The following is a 22,075-nucleotide window of genomic DNA, read 5'->3' as shown; positions in this document are numbered from 1 at the left end:
ACACTGTGTCTGAGGAGGATGTGCGGAAGTGCTTCAGGAAGGTGAACGCACGCAAAGCTACTGGTCCGGACGGGATTCCCGGCCGCGTCCTCAGGTCATGCGCGGCTCAGCTGGCTGGAGTGTTCACGCACATCTTCAACCTTTCCCTCTCTCTGTCTGTAGTCCCAGCCTGCTTCAAAATGGCCACCATCGTCCCTGTACCCAAATCCTCCACCATCTCCTCATTGAACGACTGGCGACCTGTAGCCCTGACCCCCATCGTAAGCAAATGCTTCGAGAAGCTGGTCAGGGACTTCATCTGCTCTGCACTACCCGACTCACTGGACCCTCTACAGTTTGCATACCGCCACAACAGGTCCACTGATGATGCCATAGCCCTGACACTACACACTGCCCTGTCACACCTGGAGAAGAGAGACACGTATGTGAGAATGCTGTTTGTAGATTACAGCTCAGCATTCAATACCATCGTTCCCTCGAAGCTGGACAGGAAACTGCAGGATCTAGGACTGAGCAGCTCCCTCTGCAGCTGGATCCTTAGCTTCCTGTCTGACAGACGCCAGGTGGTCAGACTGGGCAGCATCACCTCATCCCCCATCACACTGAACACTGGTGCTCCACAGGGGTGTGTACTGAGCCCTCTCCTGTACTCACTCTACACCTACGACTGCACGGCCACTAACAACTCCAACATCATTGTGAAGTTTGCGGACGACACTACAGTGGTGGGTCTTATCACCAACGGTGATGAGACGGCTTACAGGGAGGAGGTCAGCGCCCTGACCCACTGGTGTCAAGACAACCATCTCACCCTCAACGTCGCAAAGACAAAGGAGTTGATAGTGGACTTCCGGAGGTGCAGAGAAGTACACACCCCCATCACCATCAACGGCGCTGCTGTGGAGAGAGTGAGCAGCTTCCGGTTCCTTGGCGTACATCTGGCTGAGGATCTTACGTGGTCAGTACACACAAACAAAACAGTGAAGAAGGCGCAGCAGCGCCTCTTCTTTCTCAGGAGACTGAAAAGATTCGGCATGAGCCCCCGCATCCTCAGGACCTTCTATCGCTGTGCCATTGAGAGCATCCTCACTGGATGCATCACCACCTGGTATGGCAACAGCACCGCCTACAACTGCAAAGCTCTCCAGCGAGTAGTGCGGTGCTCTGAACGGATAATTGGAGGTGAGCTTCCCTCCCTCCAAGACATCTACAGGAAGCGGTGCCTGAGGAAAGCGGGGAGGATCATCAAGGACTCCAGTCACCCCAGCCATAAACTGTTCAGACTACTTCCATCAGGAAGGAGGTTCTGCAGCATCCGGTCCCGTACCAGCAGACTGAGAGACAGCTTCTTCCATCAGGCCATCAGACTGCTGAACACGTCATAGACACCTCAGCTTCACTACTGGAACTTCAACATTATGCACTCCACACTGTATATAAATGCCACTTGTTTTGCACATATTCAACTCTGTATATTTTATATATTTTATTATTATTATTATTATTATTATTTTATTTTATTTTTTTACTATTTAATTTGTAAAAATGTGTATACACACACACACACACACACACACACACACACACACACACACACGTAGGAAAATATTTAGTATACACATCCAGAAATGCATACACTATTATATATTGTACATATATTTATTAGTTTCAGGTTGGCCATTCTTGTATTTTGCTCGTTTGTGTTGTTGTGTTTGCACATCTCTGTTGCTTGTGGGGCTCGCACACAAGAATTTCACTCGCATGTGCTGTGCCAGTGTGCCTGCACATGTGATGTGACAATAAAAAGTGATTTGATTTGATTTGATTTGACTTATGTGCACCTGTGTAAATAACAATGTTCTGCCGGGTGTGTTGTTGGTTTTCCCTCGATTTCTGAGTCGACAAGCGCCTTTGTTACTGGGACCAGTCATTTTAAGAAAGGCCCCCTTTAGAACCCATGAGAAATGCAAGAAATGCATTATTGCTCAGTCTGCAATATCTTTCCCAGAACAAACACCAATTGCAAATAACATACTAAAAATAAACCTGAAAATCTGTTTAGAACAGCGTACTATGTTGCAAAGAGTGAACTACCACTGGCAAAATTTAGCAGTCTTTGCAAACTTCAAAAAGCAAATGTCCTCGATCTTGGTTCCACTTGCCTCTTACCCGTGACTTCAGTGGAAATTTCAGATTCAGGATCTGACACAGACTGATTCATGTCCTACACAGTTCTTACAAGTTCATAGAAATTTCTGTTCAATTAGAACCAAGTATTTGAGTTGATGATTGTAATTTTTATACAATGTTGTAATTTGTTTTTCAACAATTTTTTGATTAATGTTTTGTTTCCTTTACAATATTATACTTTAATGTATAATATTGTAAAGGAAACAAAACAGGAAACAAAACATCAATCAAAAAATTGCTCTCTTTTTTTATTCAGGTTACTTAAATTTATTTTAGGCTACCAAAAACTGAGGAGTTCCTGCCCGAAGGGCTACCAGGGATTTTGAAATTTTGCGAGCCCTGAGATATATTTATTTATTTTTATTACTTTTTTGTTTCAGCAACATTAAATTTAAAAACTGTACTTTTGAGTTAAAATATATATTTATAATTTTAATAAATGACAAATTAAAAAGGCATGAACATTTTTTTTTGTATCGAAAGAATATCGAACTGTGACACCAAAGTATCGAACCAAACCGTGAATTTTGTGTATCGTTGCACCCCTAATATATATGTATATTTCTGAATTTGGCTGTTTCTACCCTCGATACAAAAAGACCTAAAAATATGAAATCCACAGCTGTCTATGAAATTCATGACCATAAAGCGCACACACCTGGAGCTGAGCGCGATGTCTATGAATAAATGTGGACAGTATGATGATGTCAGCCTAAAAGTATGGAAGCTTTAATGGTCCAAAAGCCCTAAATCATAAAGAGCTGACATGTTGACAGGATACTTCCTGCTGTCTGTAAACACAAATAAAAGAGATGAACAGAGTCTGGTGAACACTCTCATCCCTCCACCAGTTTAGCTTATTTGTAGTTTGCATGTGAAGACGAGCCCTGGATGCTCCCCACAAGAAAATCATCAGTGTTCGTTTGGTGCCATTTACCTCGAAAGCAATGCTGTTTACAATGATTCAAAAACATTACCATACAGATTTACATCAGAAAAAGAACATTTAAATAATGTATTCCATAATTTAACAAACGTGAAGGAACAAGGTGCAGTCATTCAAACTACATCAGAATCTTTTCTCATAGTCCAAAGATTTCTGGCGTGATGTAGTCTTTCAGTGCTCAAATGTGCAAAAAGATCAAGAGAAATAAAATCTGTTCAACAGGAACCACAAATCAAGCTGTCAAGCTTTCAGTACCAGAACCTACAGAGGAAGTACAAGTTTGAATTTCACGTAAACCTTTGACTATGAGGTAAAGCTCTGTGCCCTGGGAGCTGCACCTCTGCAGGGGTTTTGGGGGCTGTTCAAAGAGACAGGACCTTAAAGTGAAAGTCTGGTATAAAAATCTCCAATGCTGTAGCGTCTCGTGATTTGAGACTAACTTGAGTCCCTGAACTGGACCTCCCGACTGCGTTTGTGCCGTTGATGCCATTTTTAATGACACCATCTGACCAATAAAATGGCTGTTGTGTGTATCTGCAGTGTGAGGAGTCATGCTGCAGATGAGCAGGACACGTTAAACTTTAACTGGAGACTGAACTGTTTGGCTGCAGCTAACGTTACAGTTTTCATTGCTTCAAAGTTTATAAATGCATAAATGTGGAGCTTTGTAGAAGTGAAATTAGTCTCTGAGTATTCAGCACATAGTGACACAACAAAGTTTACAGTACAGATTATGAATATTTCTTTGTATATTAAAGTTCCTGTAAATATTTGATGATCTGGCGCTACACTGATAAACTGGTAAAAACGGGCGATTATTATCGTGCAGCTGAACAAAAACAATCTCAGAAAGGTATTTCTGCCAGTGAAACACATTTAACAGATGCATCACATGTTGGGCATGTTTATGCCTGAGCTGCCAGCACATACGTATTCAGAACATGATTAACAACAAACCCAAATGGGTTTATTTGGAGGACAGAAACTACAAAGGACTTAACCTGATGAATAAACGGTAACAAATCAATTGCCTTGAAAACACTAAATGTAATAAATCTTTTATGTAGGCAACACAAACTGACATTACTAATTGTATTTTCTTTTAACCTTTGATTAACGTGTCTGTTCCACTGTTTATTCATTTGTTACCAACAAATTCATTCATCCTTCTCATTGGTTTGTTTACCTACTTGTTTTCCAATTAACTAGTTTTGCTGATTTATATAATTTCCATGTAATTTTTGTATCTTTAAGTCTCCATTATATTCCTAAATTCTTTATGAGCTTTAATAGTAAATTATCTACACTAATATTTAAAGAGATAAACAGGAACGTAAATATACTGAAGTAGTAACTTTATTGTGTAGATGATTAAAGGCTCGTATTTCTTATATTTGGTGGATGTGCTGGCACACTTTTTGTTTGTTTGTTTATTAGACTTTATTGAGCCTTTTTCTATGTCACATGTATGTTTCATTAAAGCAAATGTCTCACTGTGTACAACAAATATGTCAGCTGTTTATTGGTTGATGCTATCCAGCATCTGCTGGGCTTCAAGTGTGCAAATTAAATTTCCGCTTTTTTTGCAGAATGCAGAGTTTGAGTTCTTTTTTGTAAACTGCAACACATGAACAGGTAAAGACTTTGTGTCATTATTGCTTCTCGTGTCTTTGTTTAACATTAAACTCCCTGATTTTTGAGAAAAATCCACAGATTACAAAAATCCTGTGAGGTTAAAAAGAGCTGGAAGGACGTTTACAGGAATCTCTGCTACAGTGAAAGCAGAGAGCAACAACTTTGAAGATTAGCAATGACATTAGTAAATACATGAATGTTTTATCGGAGTGAAAGTCTGGGGAAACTTCCAGCAGACTCCCCTCTGTGCTCGTAGTGTGCTTCAGTGACTAATTCAAAAAGTTTCTTGATGTACAAACGCTGACATCTTATCTTGAAAAGGTTTTCTTCAAAAAAACAAAACAAAAATGTTCAACAGATAAACAGAAAATCTTTTTGCCTTCAGGAGGACGGAGAAAGAAGATAAACATGCAGCACCATTGGAGGAAGAGAAGGGGAAAGGGTCCCCGTCAAACGTGTGCGTCAAACATCTGCCACACACACACACTTCCTGTTTAGTGCACTGTGGAGGATTAAGCCATTAACCCTCCCAGAAACAATCCTGCTCTGTGTGGTCACGTGCACCGTCCGCAGATTAAAACATGGAGACAGAATTTGAAGCAGGCTTCTGTTTGCGTGCTGAAGAAACGCTGCTACTTCCATCGAGAAGTCACTGCTGAACACTCAAACTCCTCGTTCAGGTGTCTCTGAATCTTCCTTGTCCTCTGGTGATGTCGGCGAGATGAGCGTGTCCATTTCTTCTGCCGCGCCGCTCGGTGCAGGTATACCAGCGGCCGCTGCTGCCGATGCCATCTTCTCATAGGTCCTCCTACGCTGCCGCCGCAGCGTCTGGCTCTGGAGCTCCTTCACCTCCTGCAGGACCTCCTGCGCCTCCTTCCACGAGGACACAGCCTCTTCCAGGAGCCGCTCAGCCTCGGGACGCCTCTGCTCCACCTCCGAGTTATCATCAGACAGCTGGGTGGCTGGTGGAAGTGGGGAGGGGTGGTGGCTGTCAAGGGTTCTTGGTTGTGAGGACTCGAAGGATCTGGACAGGGTCGGGGAGTTCTGGCTCTGAAGAGGAGACTCCTCATTGCTCCCTAGATGAGGAGAGTCGGTCTCACTGCCTCGTGGCGAACCATATCCTTTAACCTGAGAGAAGTCAGATCGTCCGACGCTCAGAGGCGAGTCGGATGGCTTCTGTATTGGAGAGCTGCCTTGCTTGTTGGGAGAGGCAGCGGATGGTCCTTTGAGTTTTGGAGATCGAGCTGCATCGGTGCTCTTTGACCGAGGAGAGCCACTCAGCCTGGGAGAGTCGCTGACTTTAGCAGCGGCTGCATGGGATCCTCTGGAGTGAGGTGAGTCAGTTCCTTTGGACCGATTCTTCTTGGCTTTGGACCGAGGAGATTCTCTTCCTCTGAGGCGAGGAGAGTCGCTGCTCCGGCTCCTCGGAGATCCCGATGACCTGCTAAAGATGGCGACAAAAATCTGATTTTAAGTTCAACAATCAGTATTAAATTAATCTTTCCAACCATTTGAGAACTTTGTGTTTTCTTCTTTACAAACTGCAGTACCACAAACACAAATATGTTTGGTACTGCATCAAACATACTGTAACAGACAGATCATGGGAAAAGTCTTTTTGGAATTTGATTTTGGGATATGCAATCTACATTTTATATATCTGCTTTGCAAATCAAAGCACAAATATTGATGTGAACTAATCAATAATGTCAATTATTAATTAAGGTGCTAAAACTGACCTGGAGTGAGGTGACTCTGAGCCCCTGAGGTGATGGAGTCGAGGAGAGTTGATGCCCTTCAGATAAGGTGAACTGCCCTCTCGTTCTCGCTCTGCTTTGGTCTTCTGCAGCTCCTGTCAGAAACAACATTACCCATATAAGATGGCAGCACGTGCTGATGTATAGGGGCACAGTGCTCCCAGCTACTGTGTACCCTTTTTGTGTTGTTTATTTCTCTTTTTCTTCCTGCAATGCACTGATTACTTTCAGCTGTCGGGAACTAATCGACATCGGCGTCAGCCTGAACCTTTACATTGGATTGGACTGACATTATTCCACCTGAGTTTCAAGACCATCAGGGCTCCGTGGGTTATTGTTGGGAGCGCCAAGCGTTGCAGACAGCGCAAGGAGAGGAAACAAAAGTGGAGAAGCAGAGCTGGCTATCAGGTCCAGCTGTGAAAACAACACTACAAACCCCGCTTCTGTCCATCTTCAACACCAACGCCAGATCCCTTGCAAACGAAACAGCTACAATCAGAGATTTACTACAACCGTGTCGTCTACAGATTGTAACTGAGTGCTGACACCATCCAAAAATCCTTAATGCCTCAGTGGAGTTATCGGGCCAGAGCCTACACCATCGGGACCACAACAAAGACTCCTGTAAGGGAAAGGGCGGAGAGACTACTGGTGCTGTAACAGTAGAGTTATATACAGTCAGTGCTCACGGGACTTGGAGCTCATGTCCAATCAGTTCAGGCCCTTCTACCTTGCAAGCTAATGGTAGTCATAGTTACCATTGTTTACAGCTGCCCCCCGCAATGCTGACGTTAGCTCGCCACTCAACCACCTCCAACAACACCTAAACAGCAAAGAGAGCACCCGGAGGGCATCCATATTGTTGCTGGGGACTTTAATAAGGCACGAAATCTGAAGGCCCGGCTCTGATCAGAACTCAGCCTTCAGGCTGAGGGACAGTTCTCTTTACAGCGCTACCAGAGGACAGACATCAAACAGGACAAGGAGGCCTACAGGAGAAGCGTAGAGGGCTTCCTCACTGATAACAACCCCTGCCAGGTGTGAAGAGGTAACCAAGCTCTCACCAACTACAAAGACCAGCAGAGCCTGTTGGCAGCAGACGACACCACCGTGGTTGGGCTCATCTTTGATGGAGATGAAACAGGGTACAGGGCGGAGGAAGAGAATTTGTCCTGCTAGTCCTTGCAAAATAACCATAAGCTAACTTGATGTATGCTCAATCATCCAGGTAAGGAAATCCCAAAGAGTTCATTCTGTTTGTGGCGTAGCGTGGTTTGTAGCTCAGCCACAGAGGAAGGGTGGTGTCAGGGAGGCTGACGCACACACCTGACCTCATCATGTAATCATGCCTCCCCTTTTAAGGACAATCCTGGGGCTGGATGACAGAGCGGTATGTAATAATAATAATAATGGGATAAGCTATTTTGAACGAGTTTTGAGTTGGGACTTAAAGAGAGAAAAGGAAGAGATATTTCTTAAATCAGGAGGAAGGGAATCCAGAGTCGTGGAGCAGCTGAAAGCCCTGCTCCCCATGGTGGCAAGACGGGGAGGGGACAGAGAGAGAAAGAGAAGAAGAAGATCTGAGACACCGAGATGGGATGGTGATCTGAACCAGGTCAGAGAGATATGTGGTGTTGGTGGGCAGGGTGTTATGTGTCCAGGCCCTCCAACACCCTCCCTTGGTCTGAGAGGGACATACAGTGTACGGATAAGGTACCAAGGCCAGCCTTAGTGGACACAGGCTGCAGACCGTGGTTCGATCCGGGGCATTGCTGGAGGCTGAGTGTGTGGAGGTTAAGTGTGTATGTATGAGGACATACATAATATCCCATAGTGCCACTGCAAATTAAATGCAAGGTCAGTGAATAGAATAATCCTTTAATCCTTTAATTGTCCCACAAGGGGAAATTTGGTTGTAACAGCAACCAGAAAGACACACATACAAACAGTACACAGGACACAGAAACACACAATGTCTTCTTACATATTTACATCAAGGACAATGGTTACTATAAACAGTGTGCTGTACAGTTATTAAATTAAATTAACTACAGATAAGAGGCAAACCAGGTTGTAGTGCGAATTGGTTGATTAAATGATTGCAGTTACAGCGCAGATGTAAACATCTATGATCGTTGGGAGCAGTTTTGATTGTACAATAAAGGCTGCAGTTATCCTGTGCACCCCTTAATTCTGGGGACAGATTGGCCAGGCTTTAATAACCTATTGGGGCAGTGTGTTGGGATGTGTTCATGACCTTTAGCAGAATGTAGCATCTGCGATGCATTCAGCGGTGACACGGGGTCGTCCAACGCTGACGGCCCCGCCAGCTCCAGTTATTCACTCAACTGGAGCAGTCTTGTGATGACAGGTATGTCAGGCATTTGTGGTGCCTGATTGCAAGGGTAGCGAAGTTTATTGTTTACATGGCTTATCCTGCACATCCACAAACGTCCACTACCGGCAGCAAATCCAATCAGCTGTGACAAAGTGAACTAATGTCAGTGCTATAGTTCAGGTTTTGTTGTGGTCTGATTAATAGAACTTCCACCTGGTGGACCTAAAAGTGTCAATCCAAAGCACAAGTATTGTCATTTATCTTATAAAAAATAATTGCCACCTAAGCCAGTTGACATCATGAAAATGATCAGTAAACGAATCTATACATTTATGAATGAAGCAGTCAAACCTGCAGTCTCATCTCCTCCAGCAATTCCTGAGCTCGCTGCATCCTCTGGGCAATAAGGCTCTGGATCTGACCCAAAGGCTGGGCCGAGGCCTCGACTCCCGCTTCCACTTCAGCTGGACATCGCCTAACAGCAGAGCAGAACTCTGAGCGAATCATTACTGGTCTAGAGAAAAGGAAGAGGGTTAGGGTGACAGAAGAGTGGAGAAGGTGATGTTTCAAAATTTCAAGACATAAAGGTCAAAGACACTGAAATGGGTTTCACTGGTTCAGTCAGACTTGAGCAGTAGTGAGTCCAGCAGGCCAGACACTGACTTTAACCATGGACTCTACTTCTCCTGAGTATCCTGAATACCTGACAGCCTGATACTCTGCAGAAGAAAGCCTGAACTCTGCGTCTGTTTACTCCCTAACTTTGTTTATTACCAGGTCATACCTGGATGAGAGGACTTCATCCATGGAGGCACAGCGACTCCGGCCCTGCATACTGAACCTCTTCCCTGGCTGTGGCGTTCGATACTGAGCCTGGAGAACCTGAAAGGTAACATTCTATTCAGGTAGGTGTCGCGATTTAGTGCTCATTTTAGCAAAGATATTCAATAAAAACTTGGAGCCACATGCTTCCAGAAGTAAAAAAAGGTTAATGTGGATCTGAAGGGCCCACCTCTATTTGTGGAGACTTGTGGACCTTGGAGGCCTCCAGATGCTTTCCCCAGGACCGCTCACTGCCCCTGGGCAGACTGCTAGTCTTCACTTTGGGCTCCTTGGATGTCATCCGCAGCTTTGATACGTCTGTTCCAGCTCGCTGACGACCTACTCCAATCTGTCCACAAGACCCGCCCCCCTGCAGGTCGACCCGAAAGCTGTTATTCCAGTCGCCATCGTAGTCGTGTGAAAAAACATCCTCTTCGGCCACCAGGTCGAGTGTCAGCATGCCATGGGAAGAGGTGGATGCCTGCAGTGAGAACATGACTTTAATAGCAATAACATTATCTTAACATTCAGACCACAAGACAGATGGAAAAAAGGCTCCCAGTACCACGGCCATGAGATGTCCTTTGGTCGGCAGCCGGCGACCATAAGGGATCTTTGCTCGATCTCTGGTGGGATGAACCAGCGTGCTGTCCTCCTCAATGGTCACCTGTACGCAGACAAACTGAGTTAACACCCTGTTAAAAAAGGTGGCCGAGGTGTTATTAAAACATTTGAATCCATGAAAAAAGCAGCCCGCACCTCATCCAAAACTCTGTTCTTCGCTTTGATGATGGCGATGCTGAGGGCGTTTACCCATGATTCTTTCTCCTCAGGGCTCACAGCCAGAAACACGAGGTTTGGAGCCTGCAAAAAGAATATTCTTACCAATCTGATGTCATATGAAATACATAGTTTACCCCTGAAATGGTGCAAGAACTTAAATGTCAGTTTTTGAGTCTTGCAGCTGATGAAACATCCATATTTTATTGGGTTTTTTACTTTTTATTTGAGTTTTCTTTAAGGCACATTAGCTTCACCAGATAGCTCCCACCATACGTTGGAACTTGCCATGTTGTAGCAAGTAAATGATACATTTACAGAAAGCCATTAGAGAAGCACACATACTCTGAGAAGTACTTACATTCTTTTAAGTTTTAAGGTTATGTGTTGTTCTATGAGTTTCAGCTGCTCCCTTTAGGGCACAGGTGTCCAACTCCAGGCCTCGAGAGCCGGTGTCCTGCAGGTTTTAGATGTGTCCTTGATCCATCACAGCTGATTAAAATAGCTAAATGACCTTCTCAACATGTCTTGAAGTTCTCCACAAGCCTGGTAATAAACTACCCGGTAATCATTTGATTCAGGGGTGAGATCTAAAACCTGCTGGACACCGGCACTCAAGGCCTGGAGCTGGACACCCCATGCTTTAGTGGGCGCCACGATGGATGATCTACCTTATGCTGGGCAGACACTGTGCGATTTTTTTCAGTCGCGCGATTCAGCTCCTGCTCAAACTGTACGATTGACTCGCAGGGGTTAGAAGTTCATAGGTCACGATGCAGGTCTCACACTATACGGCCCGATGCTCTGATGCGACCCGAGTGCTCACACTGTGCGTCCATAAAATGAAGGTTATAACAGAAATTCGGTCGCTCGCTCTTCCTCTCTGTCTTTCACTCACACAGACACACCACCACCATCAACTTTGCTAAATTGCTAATGAAAAACATTGATCAGGCAGCTGTGATTGAGCAGCAATGTAAATCCAACTATTTTCACGGTTGTTGTGGTCGTGATAATTTTGTGAGGCTACATGGAAAAGGCTCGGATGAGCTTGCCACAGTTCTACAAGTTGTACCTCCATCGCTTGTGTCCAGATCACACGCTGCACAGCCGTGCTGCGCCGTCTTTTTCACTGCCATTTGTGTTTGCATGTGCGCAGTGTGAGAAACTGCGGTGACACCCTCACGACGGTCGCAAGGATTTCAAACCTGTTTGAAATCCTTGCGACCAAGCGATTGATGATCGGGAGCTGGTTGTGAGGTGTTAATCGCTTCTCGTTACCCCACGTATACTACACAATGCACGACGCACAATGAAGGCCAAAATCGGGCCGATCGCCAAAACGGTCGCACGACTCAAAAATCGGCTCAAAATGGGCCAAAAATTGCACAGTGTAAGCCCAGCATTAGTCTCCTCCTATCCCAGCATCCTCCTCTGTCACACCATCCTCTGCATGTCCTCCTTCACTACATCCATGAATCTTCTTTAAGGCCTTGCTCTTTTGCTCCTGCCTGGCAGCTTCGTCTTCATCATCCTTAGCCAAATACATCTACTCTACCTCCAGTTGTAGGATCTCTAAATGAACTCAAACATCAATTTTTTCACATCTAGAAATTTTATAGAGTGTTTGTTGCGGCCCAACACAAATTTACACACAAAGTTTATTTAACCCTCTGAGGTAATGACCCTGATCCTGACTTTAATGATAGGTTTGTAGCTTGTACCTATCCGCTGGAACGTTGAAGACAATATAATTACACTGCAAAGCAAGACACAAGCAGGCTGGTTTACTCATGCATGAGGGAAATCTGGCTGGAGCCAAGTGTCGTCCCACCACCTAGCCTCCATCAGACTCTCAGCCAGGCTCCCCATAGCACTCCTTTTATTGTGGTTACATGAATATGCATAGGGTCATTAACATATGACATCTTACATAGGTATACATGTGAACAAAGAATACTGTGTGTGTGTGTGTGTGTGTGTGTGTGTGTGTGTGGTCCAGATGTGACCCTGTGAAGACTCCCCAAAGCTGGTGGGTGCCAGGAGTCTAGCGGTCCATCTGAACAAAAGGCTCTTATACTTAAACAGATATACGTGTGTTTGCTATACCATATATCAGCAAGAGAAGATACGGCCTTTCCTAGGAGGTGTGTAATCTATGCCGGAACACTCTGTAGAGGGAGTGAACGCACTCCCCCTTCATGCTACACAGAGCTGTTACTTTAGGATGAAACATCCTTTCAATCCACCAATGATTATATACACTTCTAAGCATATATGAGTAAATATTTCTAAGCATAAATGACAATCAACAATACAAATCTAACACTATACAATCAGAATGTAGATTCTTGTTTTATTAAATTAAAGCTGAAGGTCAAATCGTAGAAGTAGAAAGAGCAGAGCGTGACAAACTGCAGTAGTTTCTGGGATTATTCCGCTCTGACTCATCCTCTGGCAGTCTAATTGGATTCTGCAGATTAAACCTGTTCAGAATAGGAACAAAAAGCATGCAGCTCAGCCAATCGCAGAACACAGATGGGGCAGGACATCTCAAATCTTATCCACCAATCCTGAGGCACATGTAGGAGGAACTCCACCATCGAGGTCAAGCAGGACAGCGTAATCTCCGAACACCAAGACACGAAAAGACGGGCGCGGACAGAGGTTTCACTTTTGGATCAGATGCTCCATGAAACCAGAAACTTGAGGCGCGAGACAAAAACACTGACACACATATTCTGTAATTCTGTTAGTTACACTCAAGACGACAGGTAAACAGCCGGACAGGTGGACTCACGGTGTTTCCCGGCTGCTTGCAGCGCAGCACCGTGAAGCGGCTGTGGTTCTTCTTGCTGCGGCTCTTGGCCTTCCTCAGCTCCTCGGAGCGCTCGTAATCAGCCAGGTCGAACACTTCCTGAGCCTTACGTTCATCTTTCACCTGAAACACAAAAACACACCTGCATCAGCATGGTTTACAAATAACAGCGATCAGTTCTGCAGGTTCATGATGGAAGAACATAAGTGTACAGGACAGCTTACAGCAGGGGTGTCCAACTCCAGGCCTCGAGGGCCGTTTCCCCTGGGTCAGCACACCTGAACCACATGATAAGTTCATTGCCAGGCCTCTGGAGAACTTCAAGACATGTTGAGGTCATTTAGCCATTTAAATCAGCTGTGTTGGATCAAGGACACATGTAAAACCTGCAGGACACCGGCCCTCGAGGCCTGGAGTTGGACACCCCTGGTTTAGAGGAAGCATGCAAGTTAAAATAATCTGAGATTAGAGATGAATGAATTCTGTGTGTCTCTAATAACGCTCTGCATACACGCTAGCACAGATGCAGTGACAAAGGAGTGTGTGTGTGTGTCACACTGCTTGTTAACAGCTGGCTGAACACACTGAGCAGCTGCTGTCTGAGATCTGTGAACACACCTGAGATTAAAGGGCCATCTGACCGTTTTACCTCCTCCAGTTTATCCGGGGGAACACCAAGGGGTTCCCCGGCCAGCCGAGAGATACAATCTCTCCAGCGTGTCCTGGGTCTGCCCCGGGGCCTCCTGGTGGGACATGCCCGGAAAACCTCGCCCAGGAGGCATCCTGGTCAGATGCCCGAACTACCTCAGCTGGCTCTTTTCGATGTGGAGGAGCAGCGGCTCTACTCTGAGCCTCTCCCGAATGGCCGAACTTCTCACCCGATCTCTAAGGGAGAGGCCAGCCACCCTTCGGAGGAAGCTCATTTCCACCGCTTGTATCCGCGATCTTGTTCTTTTGGTCACTACCCACAGCTCGTGGCCATAGGTGAGGACAGGGACGTAGATCGACCGGTAAATCGAGAGCTTTGGTCTTACACTCAGCTCTCTCTTCACCACAACAGACCGGTACAGCGTCCGCATCACTGCAGCCGCTGCACCAATCCGTCTGTTGATCTCCCGCTCCCTTCTCCCGTCACTCGTGAACAAGACCCCGTCATACTTAAACTCCACCACTTGGGGCAGGAACTCATGCTGAAATCACTATCAGACTAAAAGCATAGATTGAAAGATTAATTCCAACACCGTTTCTGAACGGTCCACAAGAATCAGTGTAAACAAAATAATGTGTGTCCAAAAACAGAAATGTCCTCACAAACCAAAACACTCCCAACAATGACAGTTAAACAGTAAAAATGGTTGTCACAGAGCAGAAACACACACACAGCGAGTCCTCCCTCAGGCATGTACGTTAAAAAGTTCTGGGTTAGCGTACTGCTGAAGAACAGGAACAAGATGAAATATGACGAGTAATGATGGAACAAGTCACAAGCACACACACTCTCTCTCTGGGTTAACGTGAGTCATTACTCTGCTGCTCACAGCAGAATAAATCTCGTACTTATCTGTATGTTACTGAATGTTTGTTTCATCCCCCATCACACACTGCTACTCTCTTTTTATTCATTACACAATACTACGCCACGTTTTTTATCACCTGCACTGATAGTTATGTTATTTTATTTTACCTGATATATTCATATTGTTACTTTGAGTTATTTTGATATTATATTTGCACTATCCTACTGTATCCTACAATTCTTATTGTACATCTTTATTCCTCTGTTCCTCTCTTTCTCTTGCTGCACTGAGCATGGCTCTGACAAAATAATTTCCAACGGGATAAACAAAGTTCTTCTTATCTTATCACTGAATTCAAAACAATCCATATAAAACTTGCATTAAAAAAGGTTTTGAGATTTGATCAATAGACATAATCTTTTCATGCTTGTGTTAAAGTAAAATTGACGTTAATAATAATAATACATTTTATTTATAGGCGCCTTTCAGACCCTCAAGGTCACCTTACAATAACCCAAGAACAATAGCAGCAATAAAATATAATAAACATGGCAAAATAAAATTTAGACATACGGTTAAAAAAATGTCTGTGAAGGTTCTCAGTCATCCAGGTCATCGTAGTCTAAGGAGCTTGGAAAGAAAAGCGTCTGGACTTCTTTAAGTTGCTTGAAGACGTTTCACCTCTCATCCGAGAAGCTTCTTCAGTTCTAAGGTCACATGGTGGAGAGTCCCACATTTAAACCCAGTGGGAGTGACCCCCCACAGAAGGACAAAAGGACCCCTGATGATCCTCTACCTAATCACATGAGCCGAGGTGTGAAAACGGGTGTGGGTTACAATCAGCCAGGGTTTCGGGTGAGCTCATTGTGAAACCTGGCCCCACCCTATCATGTGATTTCCTGAGGTCAGATGGTCCAGGATGTGAGTGGGCGTTAAGGCGTCTGGGAAGGATCTCAAAACTGGATTATAGATGGCAGAGAGTTGGTGTCGTAAACCCCCGCCTCTGTTCAAAGATGGTCGCTCACAGTGGACATAGATGCTTCTTTCACTCCTCTTTCAAACCATCTGTCCTCTCTGTCCAACATGTGAACATCCTCGAAAGAGTGACCTTTGACCTTTAGATGCAGATGAACAGCTGAGTCTTGTCCTGTGGAGGTGGCTCTTCTGTGTTGTGCCATGCGCTTGTGAAGTGGCTGTTTGGTCTCTCCAATGTAGAGGTCTGAGCATTCCTCGCTGCACTGTACAGCATACACCACATTGTTAAGTTTGTGTTTTGGCGTTTTGTCTTTCGGGTGAACCAGTTTGTGTCTGAGTGTGTTGCTGGGTCTGAAATACACTGGGATGTCATGCTTGGAGAAAACTCTCCTGAGTTTTTCTGATACACCGGCTACATAGGGGATGACAATGTTGTTGCGTCTGTCCTTCTTATCCTCCCTCGCTGGTGTCTGGTCTTCTTTTCTGTGCCTCTTTGCTGACTTTAAGAACGCCCATTTAGGATAGCCGCACGTTTTGAGTGCTTCCTTTACATGTGTGTGTTCCTTCTTTTTCCCTTCAGGCTTAGAGGGAACATGTTCTGCCCGGTGGTGTAGGGTCCTAATTACTCCAAGTTTGTGCTCCAGAGGGTGATGGGAGTCAAAGAGGAGGTACTGGTCCGTGTGTGTGGGCTTCCGGTAAACTTCAGTGTTGAGGTTGCCAACAGAAGCAGGCAAATCAGGATGAAAGTCTTAGCCACCCTCTCCAGTGCCAAAGTCCCTCCGTCTAACCTCACAATACAAGAAAAGAAGGCCGTCGCTTCCCTGAGCAAAGACCACAACATCACTATATTACCAGCTGATAAGGGAAGATGCACCGTGATCCTAAACACTACAGATTACCACACAAAGATCACTACTCTCCTCAGTGACAACAATACCAACGAAGCCTTAAAGCAAGACCCACAAGCAGCTACAAAAAGAAAGTTATAGCTTGGCTTCAAAACCTTGAAAAGGACAAAATCATTGACCGCCTTATATATCACAGCTCCTTGGAAGACAGGACCAACTTCACCCCCCGATCAGATTTGCACACTGTTCGACCTCTGCCTTACCACTACATATTTCAAATATAATGAGGGTTTCTACGGACAAAAACATGGCTGTGCCATGGGCTCCCCCGTGTCACCTATTGTAGCCAACCTTTACATGGAGGAAGTGGAAAGGAAGGCTCTTGGCTCTTTTAAAGGGAGAGTACCCAGCCACTGGTACAGGTATGTAGACGACACTCTTTGGATGAGAGCTGAAACTTCTTCAATCAACTTAAAGAAGTCCAGACGCTTTTCTTTCCAAGCTCCTAAGGTTAAAAAAAACCCCACAAGCACAAAAGTATTAAGGCTGACCAAGGTAAAAATGGACTAAGACAGATCAGGTGTATGCAATTCTGAATAGATGGTTTTGAGACGTGATTTAAAAGTGGTGAGAGAGTTTGTGGTACGGAGATCTGGTGGAAGTGCATCCGAACTAAAGGCTCTGAGTCCCATAGTAGTCAGGCGAGCAGGTGGAACAGACAGAAGGGAAGCAGGAAGAAGAGCGGAGTGTACGAGGGGGTGAGTATGTATGGAGAAGATCGGATAAATATGGACTCTTAACCTGAGGGCAGGGTGTGACATCAGAGTTATCAATGGATAATGAAAGGTTGGGACTTTAGTCAGTTTTGATCTGGTGCCTATTAAAATGAATTCTGTTTTATTGCCATTAAGTTTAAGAAAGTTGTGAGTAAACCAGACCTTGATTGTTATGCTTCCTGAAAATATTACCTAGGGGTAGGAGATAGATGATAAAAAGTAAAGGACCCAGGACAGAGCCTTGGGATACACCAGAATTAACTGGAGTAGATCCTGATCTTTGAGTGAGTAATTGAATAAACTGTGAGCGGCCAGAGAGATACGAGGTAAACCAGGAGAGTACTGTACCATTGATGCCAATAGATACTAATCTGTGAAGAAAGATGCAGTGGGAGATAGTGTCAAAAGCTGCTGTAAGGTCAAGGAGAATGAGTCCAGAGTCAGCTGCAAGCAGAAGATCATTGGTGATTTTTACTAGGGCTGTTTCTGTACTGTGACATGAACAGAAGCCAGACTGAAACTGTTCGTACAAGTTATTTCCACTGAGATGTCTATAAACCTGTGCAGCCACCATCTTTTCCAGAATTTTTACTAAGAAAGGGAGCGAATGTCATCTCTGACTTCTTTTCGGATTCATGTAATACTGTGAAATGAAATGTTAACTGTAGTCTTGGTGTAGCTGCGTTCTTTAAAAACTGACTTGTTTGATAGATGCAGTTAATAATACAAGCAAAAATATAAAAAATGTTTTCTGAGAGACTTTGATGGGGATAAAGGCGACAGCCTGATGAAAACATCACAAATCCATGAATCAGCTGATTTTTTGTACTTTTAAGAAACGTGAGTGCACCTTTGACGTTTCCTCATTCCTTCATAACACCTGTTTATAACTCACCGTGTTGCATTCTTTGCATTCTTCTGTGGCTCACGTGCATCAAAGTTTGCATTATTGGGGGCGTGACCTCTGTGACTGACAGGTGGATGGTGACACAGAAGGCTGTAGCTGTTAGCTGTCTGCTAGCCTTCACCTGAACTGGACCCTGGATCGTGTTTGTGTTGTTGGAGCCTTTTGGAGCGTTTTGATGACATTACATGACCAATAATATGACTGCTGCAAGGTTACTGTACATAAGAAGGTGGAGCTCTGGTTTTACTGAGTGAATGGATTTTGAGTGGCAGGTTTGTGTGTGATCCTGATGACCTCAGGCATCTTTTCCCTTTACTGTATTTCTTTTTGTTTCTATCTGTGAAATAGAGAAGCTCAAAGCCAGCTGCGAGGCATTTCCTGTGTCCTGATGTGTCCACGAGCTGACAGACATCGTCCTCCTCCTCTTCCTGAGAGTTAAACTCAGAGTTTTGGCAAGAACAAAGTCTGACTCAGCGTCCACGATCTTTGCTGTGCTCTTGCGTAATAGACGCTTACATAAGGCCAGTGCGAACACTTCTTAGTCCAAACACACCTGCTGCAGCCACATTTACACCTGCCTCCACACTGCGTTCAGGGAATATACGGACATATACCACAGAGAAAATAAGGGATGTCCATCTTTTACCTGTTATTTGGTTGTTGGGGGCAGCACTTTAGACAGAGACTTCCAGACCTTCCTCTCCCAGTCTCCTTGAGGCATTCCCAGGACAGCTGAGGGCCATACAGAAATATCTGCAGCGTGTCTGTGATCTGCCCCATAACACCTGACCTGGGAGGTGTCCTCCACTGGCTCCTTTCTATGTGGAGGAGCAGCAGTGGTACAGTGAGTCAGTCTTAAATGACTGAGCTCTTCACCTGATCTCTACAGGAGAGCCGAGCTACTCTCAGAGAAAGCGGCTCACTTCTACTGCTTGAACCCTAAACAGCTTTTGAGGGAGTTCTGGCGAAACATCAGAGATGATGATACCCTCAGGAAGCCCCTGAAACCCCTCCCAGCTGGAAATGACCCTTGCCAGCTGTGTGTAGCCGGCAGGATTAAAAACAGCACTCGCTGCCATGAAACCACTCTGTGGGATGAGGTCTTGTTTGTTCACAAACATCATGTCTGTCTCTTCTTCACTCAGGACATATTTCTGAAATCAGAACATGACATCAGAGGTCACATGATCACTCTGTGTGACTTGCCGTTGTTTAGAAATGACTCAGCGTCATCAGAGCTGAAAATAAACAGAGCGGGACTGCCGAGATCCTCTCACTTGATGAAAATCCAAGGTCCGGCCTCAAACGCGTTAACCCACAAACATTTACATCTTCCTTTGGATTAATCCCCATTTCCTCTGTTTCACATGACATTTCTTTGTCTTTTTACTGCATTGTTTATTTGTTTATTAATAAGGAACCCCATTAGCTTCCACAACAGTGGTTGCTAGTCTTCCTGGGGCCCAAACCATCAAATACCACCAAATAAAATGTTACACAATGAGTTGGATGCAAATTGTCCACATAATTTGGCTCTTACATCCACAATAAGGTTTTACAATTCTGAAAATGACTTTTAAATAAGAAACACTCTGCTTTAGGACCATCTCACAGCTTCTGCCTGTTTCTCCTTGCAAACATCTGTAAATGATGCATCTACAATCTCTGTTTAACTGTTGAGCTCTTTTTATCTGAACAACACACCACAGAGAAAATATCAAACTAGATCAGAGATGTGAGCTACGGATTAGCTGCACCCGGTAAACCTGTCGTCTGGCACAGCCTACCCACAGTCCTCCCTGGCCTGTCCAGCAGACTGGAACCAGCAGCCCATAGGGGGTCTGTCCAGTTTCTCTGATTGGTGTTCTCACCTCCTTGTCTGAGATGTAGAGATGGTCTCCTCTCAGCACCATGTACCGACTCCTCCACAGCTCCCTGAAAATCCCTCGACCGCAGAACTTCCGGATCCAGCCCACCTTCTCCGGCTGCTGGACGGGCAGCGGACCGGAGTCCTGAACACCCTACAACACAACGATAACAGGAGGATTCAGAGAAACACAAAGACCAACGGAGACCGATGAAGATACAATGCAAGAGGAACAAAAGAATCTAAGAAAGATGGGAAGACCCACAGAGGCAAGGCAATAAGCAAATGAGAGTAGGACAGAAAACATTTGACCCACAAAGAATAAAGACAACAGAGAGGATCGAGCTCAAAGACACAAACAGGCAAACGGCCTGAGAGAGACTAAACCAGGCATTAAACTACCCAGAGAGATATAAACATGACATATAAAACAAGTAATATTTGAAGACACAAAATTATGTCAGAAAAACAGGAAATGACCTCGGTGGGAAACAAAAACAGTAAACAATGTAGAGGTGACGCGAAACGGCCGAGAGACAAAAAAGAAATCTGAGGTAAAGAAAAAATGAGAGCACTGCAGCTTTCTAAAACTGTATACCAAACAGGTCATTAGAGGCAGAATGAACCTGATCTACACACAGTTTTCATCAGACGTTTAAACTGGGAAGAATCTCAAACACGTGTGTGAAACAATCACATAAAATTATACTGACAGATTCCTAATACTGGCAAATAAGAGAAATGCACACAGGTAGGAATTACGATAAAAACAAGGCAAAGATGTAAACATGTAATGATTGTCTTCATAAATAGAAATGAAATGAAAACAAAATAACGAGAAGAAAAATAACTACATAAATAAAAGAAAGAGCCATGGCTATGGCGGCATCGTGACGTCATCGATGGTGTTGAAACCGCAGATTTTCTTTGTGAACAAAAAAAGGAGAAACTTCCTGAACGAAGCTGCAGCTCCGAGCAGGGTGGAGGCATCACTGCACCACCCTCACCTCACATCACCTGTCTCAGCTCAGTTTGTGTCAGAGATGTGTTTAAATAAAGGTTAAACAAAAATGAAGCTTCAATAAAGCACAAAGCAGCGTCACGTGACGCAAACAAACGGACAGAAAACACCAGCGATCGGAGTCAACGATCAGCGATCACACTGATCGATCCTGAGCTCTCTCTCTCTCACTGACCCGCCTGCTTTGGTTGCTTTTCTTCATCTTCCTCCTCCTCTCCGGGGCTTGCAGCACAGTCACACCGACAGGGAGGAGGTTTGGCCCGGCGGCTGCTGCCCAGCCCGCTGCTGGTCCCGATGGTTCCGGTGTCGGCGGGTTGGCTCGGTTCTCCCGGTTCTTCTTCGTCTTTTTTAGCTCCGCGTCTGTTGTCTGAACCGAGAGTGCATCCTCCCTTGCGCGCGCGCGCGTTTGGAGTCAGATGCTCTTTCTCGCTCGTTCTGTGCACCCGCTGTCCCACGCGGACGCGCACCGGAGCCTACTCGAGGTATAAGGAGCCCGAGGGCACCACCTGGCGACAGAGGAGCGCTACAGCAGCGCTTTGATGAAGAATAAAATGTCAGACATGCTTTAACCTAATCATATACAATATGATTATCATTAATTATTTCAAATACAAATAATTAAGAACAAAGAATAAAACGTGACCTGATCAGTCTGGACTTCAACTTCAGAGCTTCATCTCTCACTCTTCTTCCTCCTCAAACATTGACCCTCGTTTTCTTCTTCTGTTTCTTCAAGCCTTTCTCAGTATCATTCTTTTCTTTACAGTATGAAGCACTCTGACTGTAATTTGGTCACATATTGATAAAACTAAACTGAGGCGAGGGTTTTCTTTTTCTTTCTTCGTGTTCATGATTTCTCTGTCCTTCCTTCTCTTTTA

At 44.8% G+C, this 22,075-nt stretch overlaps 1 protein-coding gene across 1 annotated transcript; it reads right to left on the bottom strand.

The window, feature by feature from the left end:
* Positions 1–5,316: 5,316 nt before the first annotated feature.
* LOC146609056 (pleckstrin homology domain-containing family O member 1-like) lies at positions 5,317–21,765 on the bottom strand. Its single transcript, XM_085346533.1, has 10 exons — positions 21,373–21,765; positions 20,181–20,330; positions 13,269–13,409; positions 10,448–10,552; positions 10,254–10,355; positions 9,879–10,169; positions 9,651–9,748; positions 9,218–9,380; positions 6,511–6,623; positions 5,317–6,215 (listed from the first exon to the last, which is right to left on the bottom strand). The coding sequence occupies exons 1-10, from the start codon at positions 21,397–21,399 to the stop codon at positions 5,435–5,437; spliced, it is 1,971 nt and encodes a 656-aa protein (XP_085202659.1). The 5' UTR covers positions 21,400–21,765; the 3' UTR covers positions 5,317–5,434.
* Positions 21,766–22,075: the final 310 nt, after the last annotated feature.

The sequence above is a fragment of the Diplotaxodon limnothrissa genome, linkage group LG22, assembly GCF_057381915.1.
Source record: "Diplotaxodon limnothrissa isolate DT_005_m linkage group LG22, D_limnothrissa_male_GT1.1, whole genome shotgun sequence".
Classification (NCBI taxonomy): Eukaryota; Metazoa; Chordata; class Actinopteri; order Cichliformes; family Cichlidae; genus Diplotaxodon; species Diplotaxodon limnothrissa.
This window is presented reverse-complemented; position numbering and strand designations above follow the sequence as displayed.

Coding starts and splice junctions, on each gene's coding strand:
- LOC146609056 (XM_085346533.1), bottom strand. CDS start 21,399: ATGAAGAAAAGCAACCAAAGCAGGCGG. Junction 9,749..9,878: donor ACAAGTCTCCACAAATAGAG/GTGGGCCCTTCA, acceptor GTTACCTTTCAG/GTTCTCCAGGCTCAGTATCG. Junction 6,216..6,510: donor TCAGAGTCACCTCACTCCAG/GTCAGTTTTAGC, acceptor CGCCATCTTTAG/CAGGTCATCGGGATCTCCGA.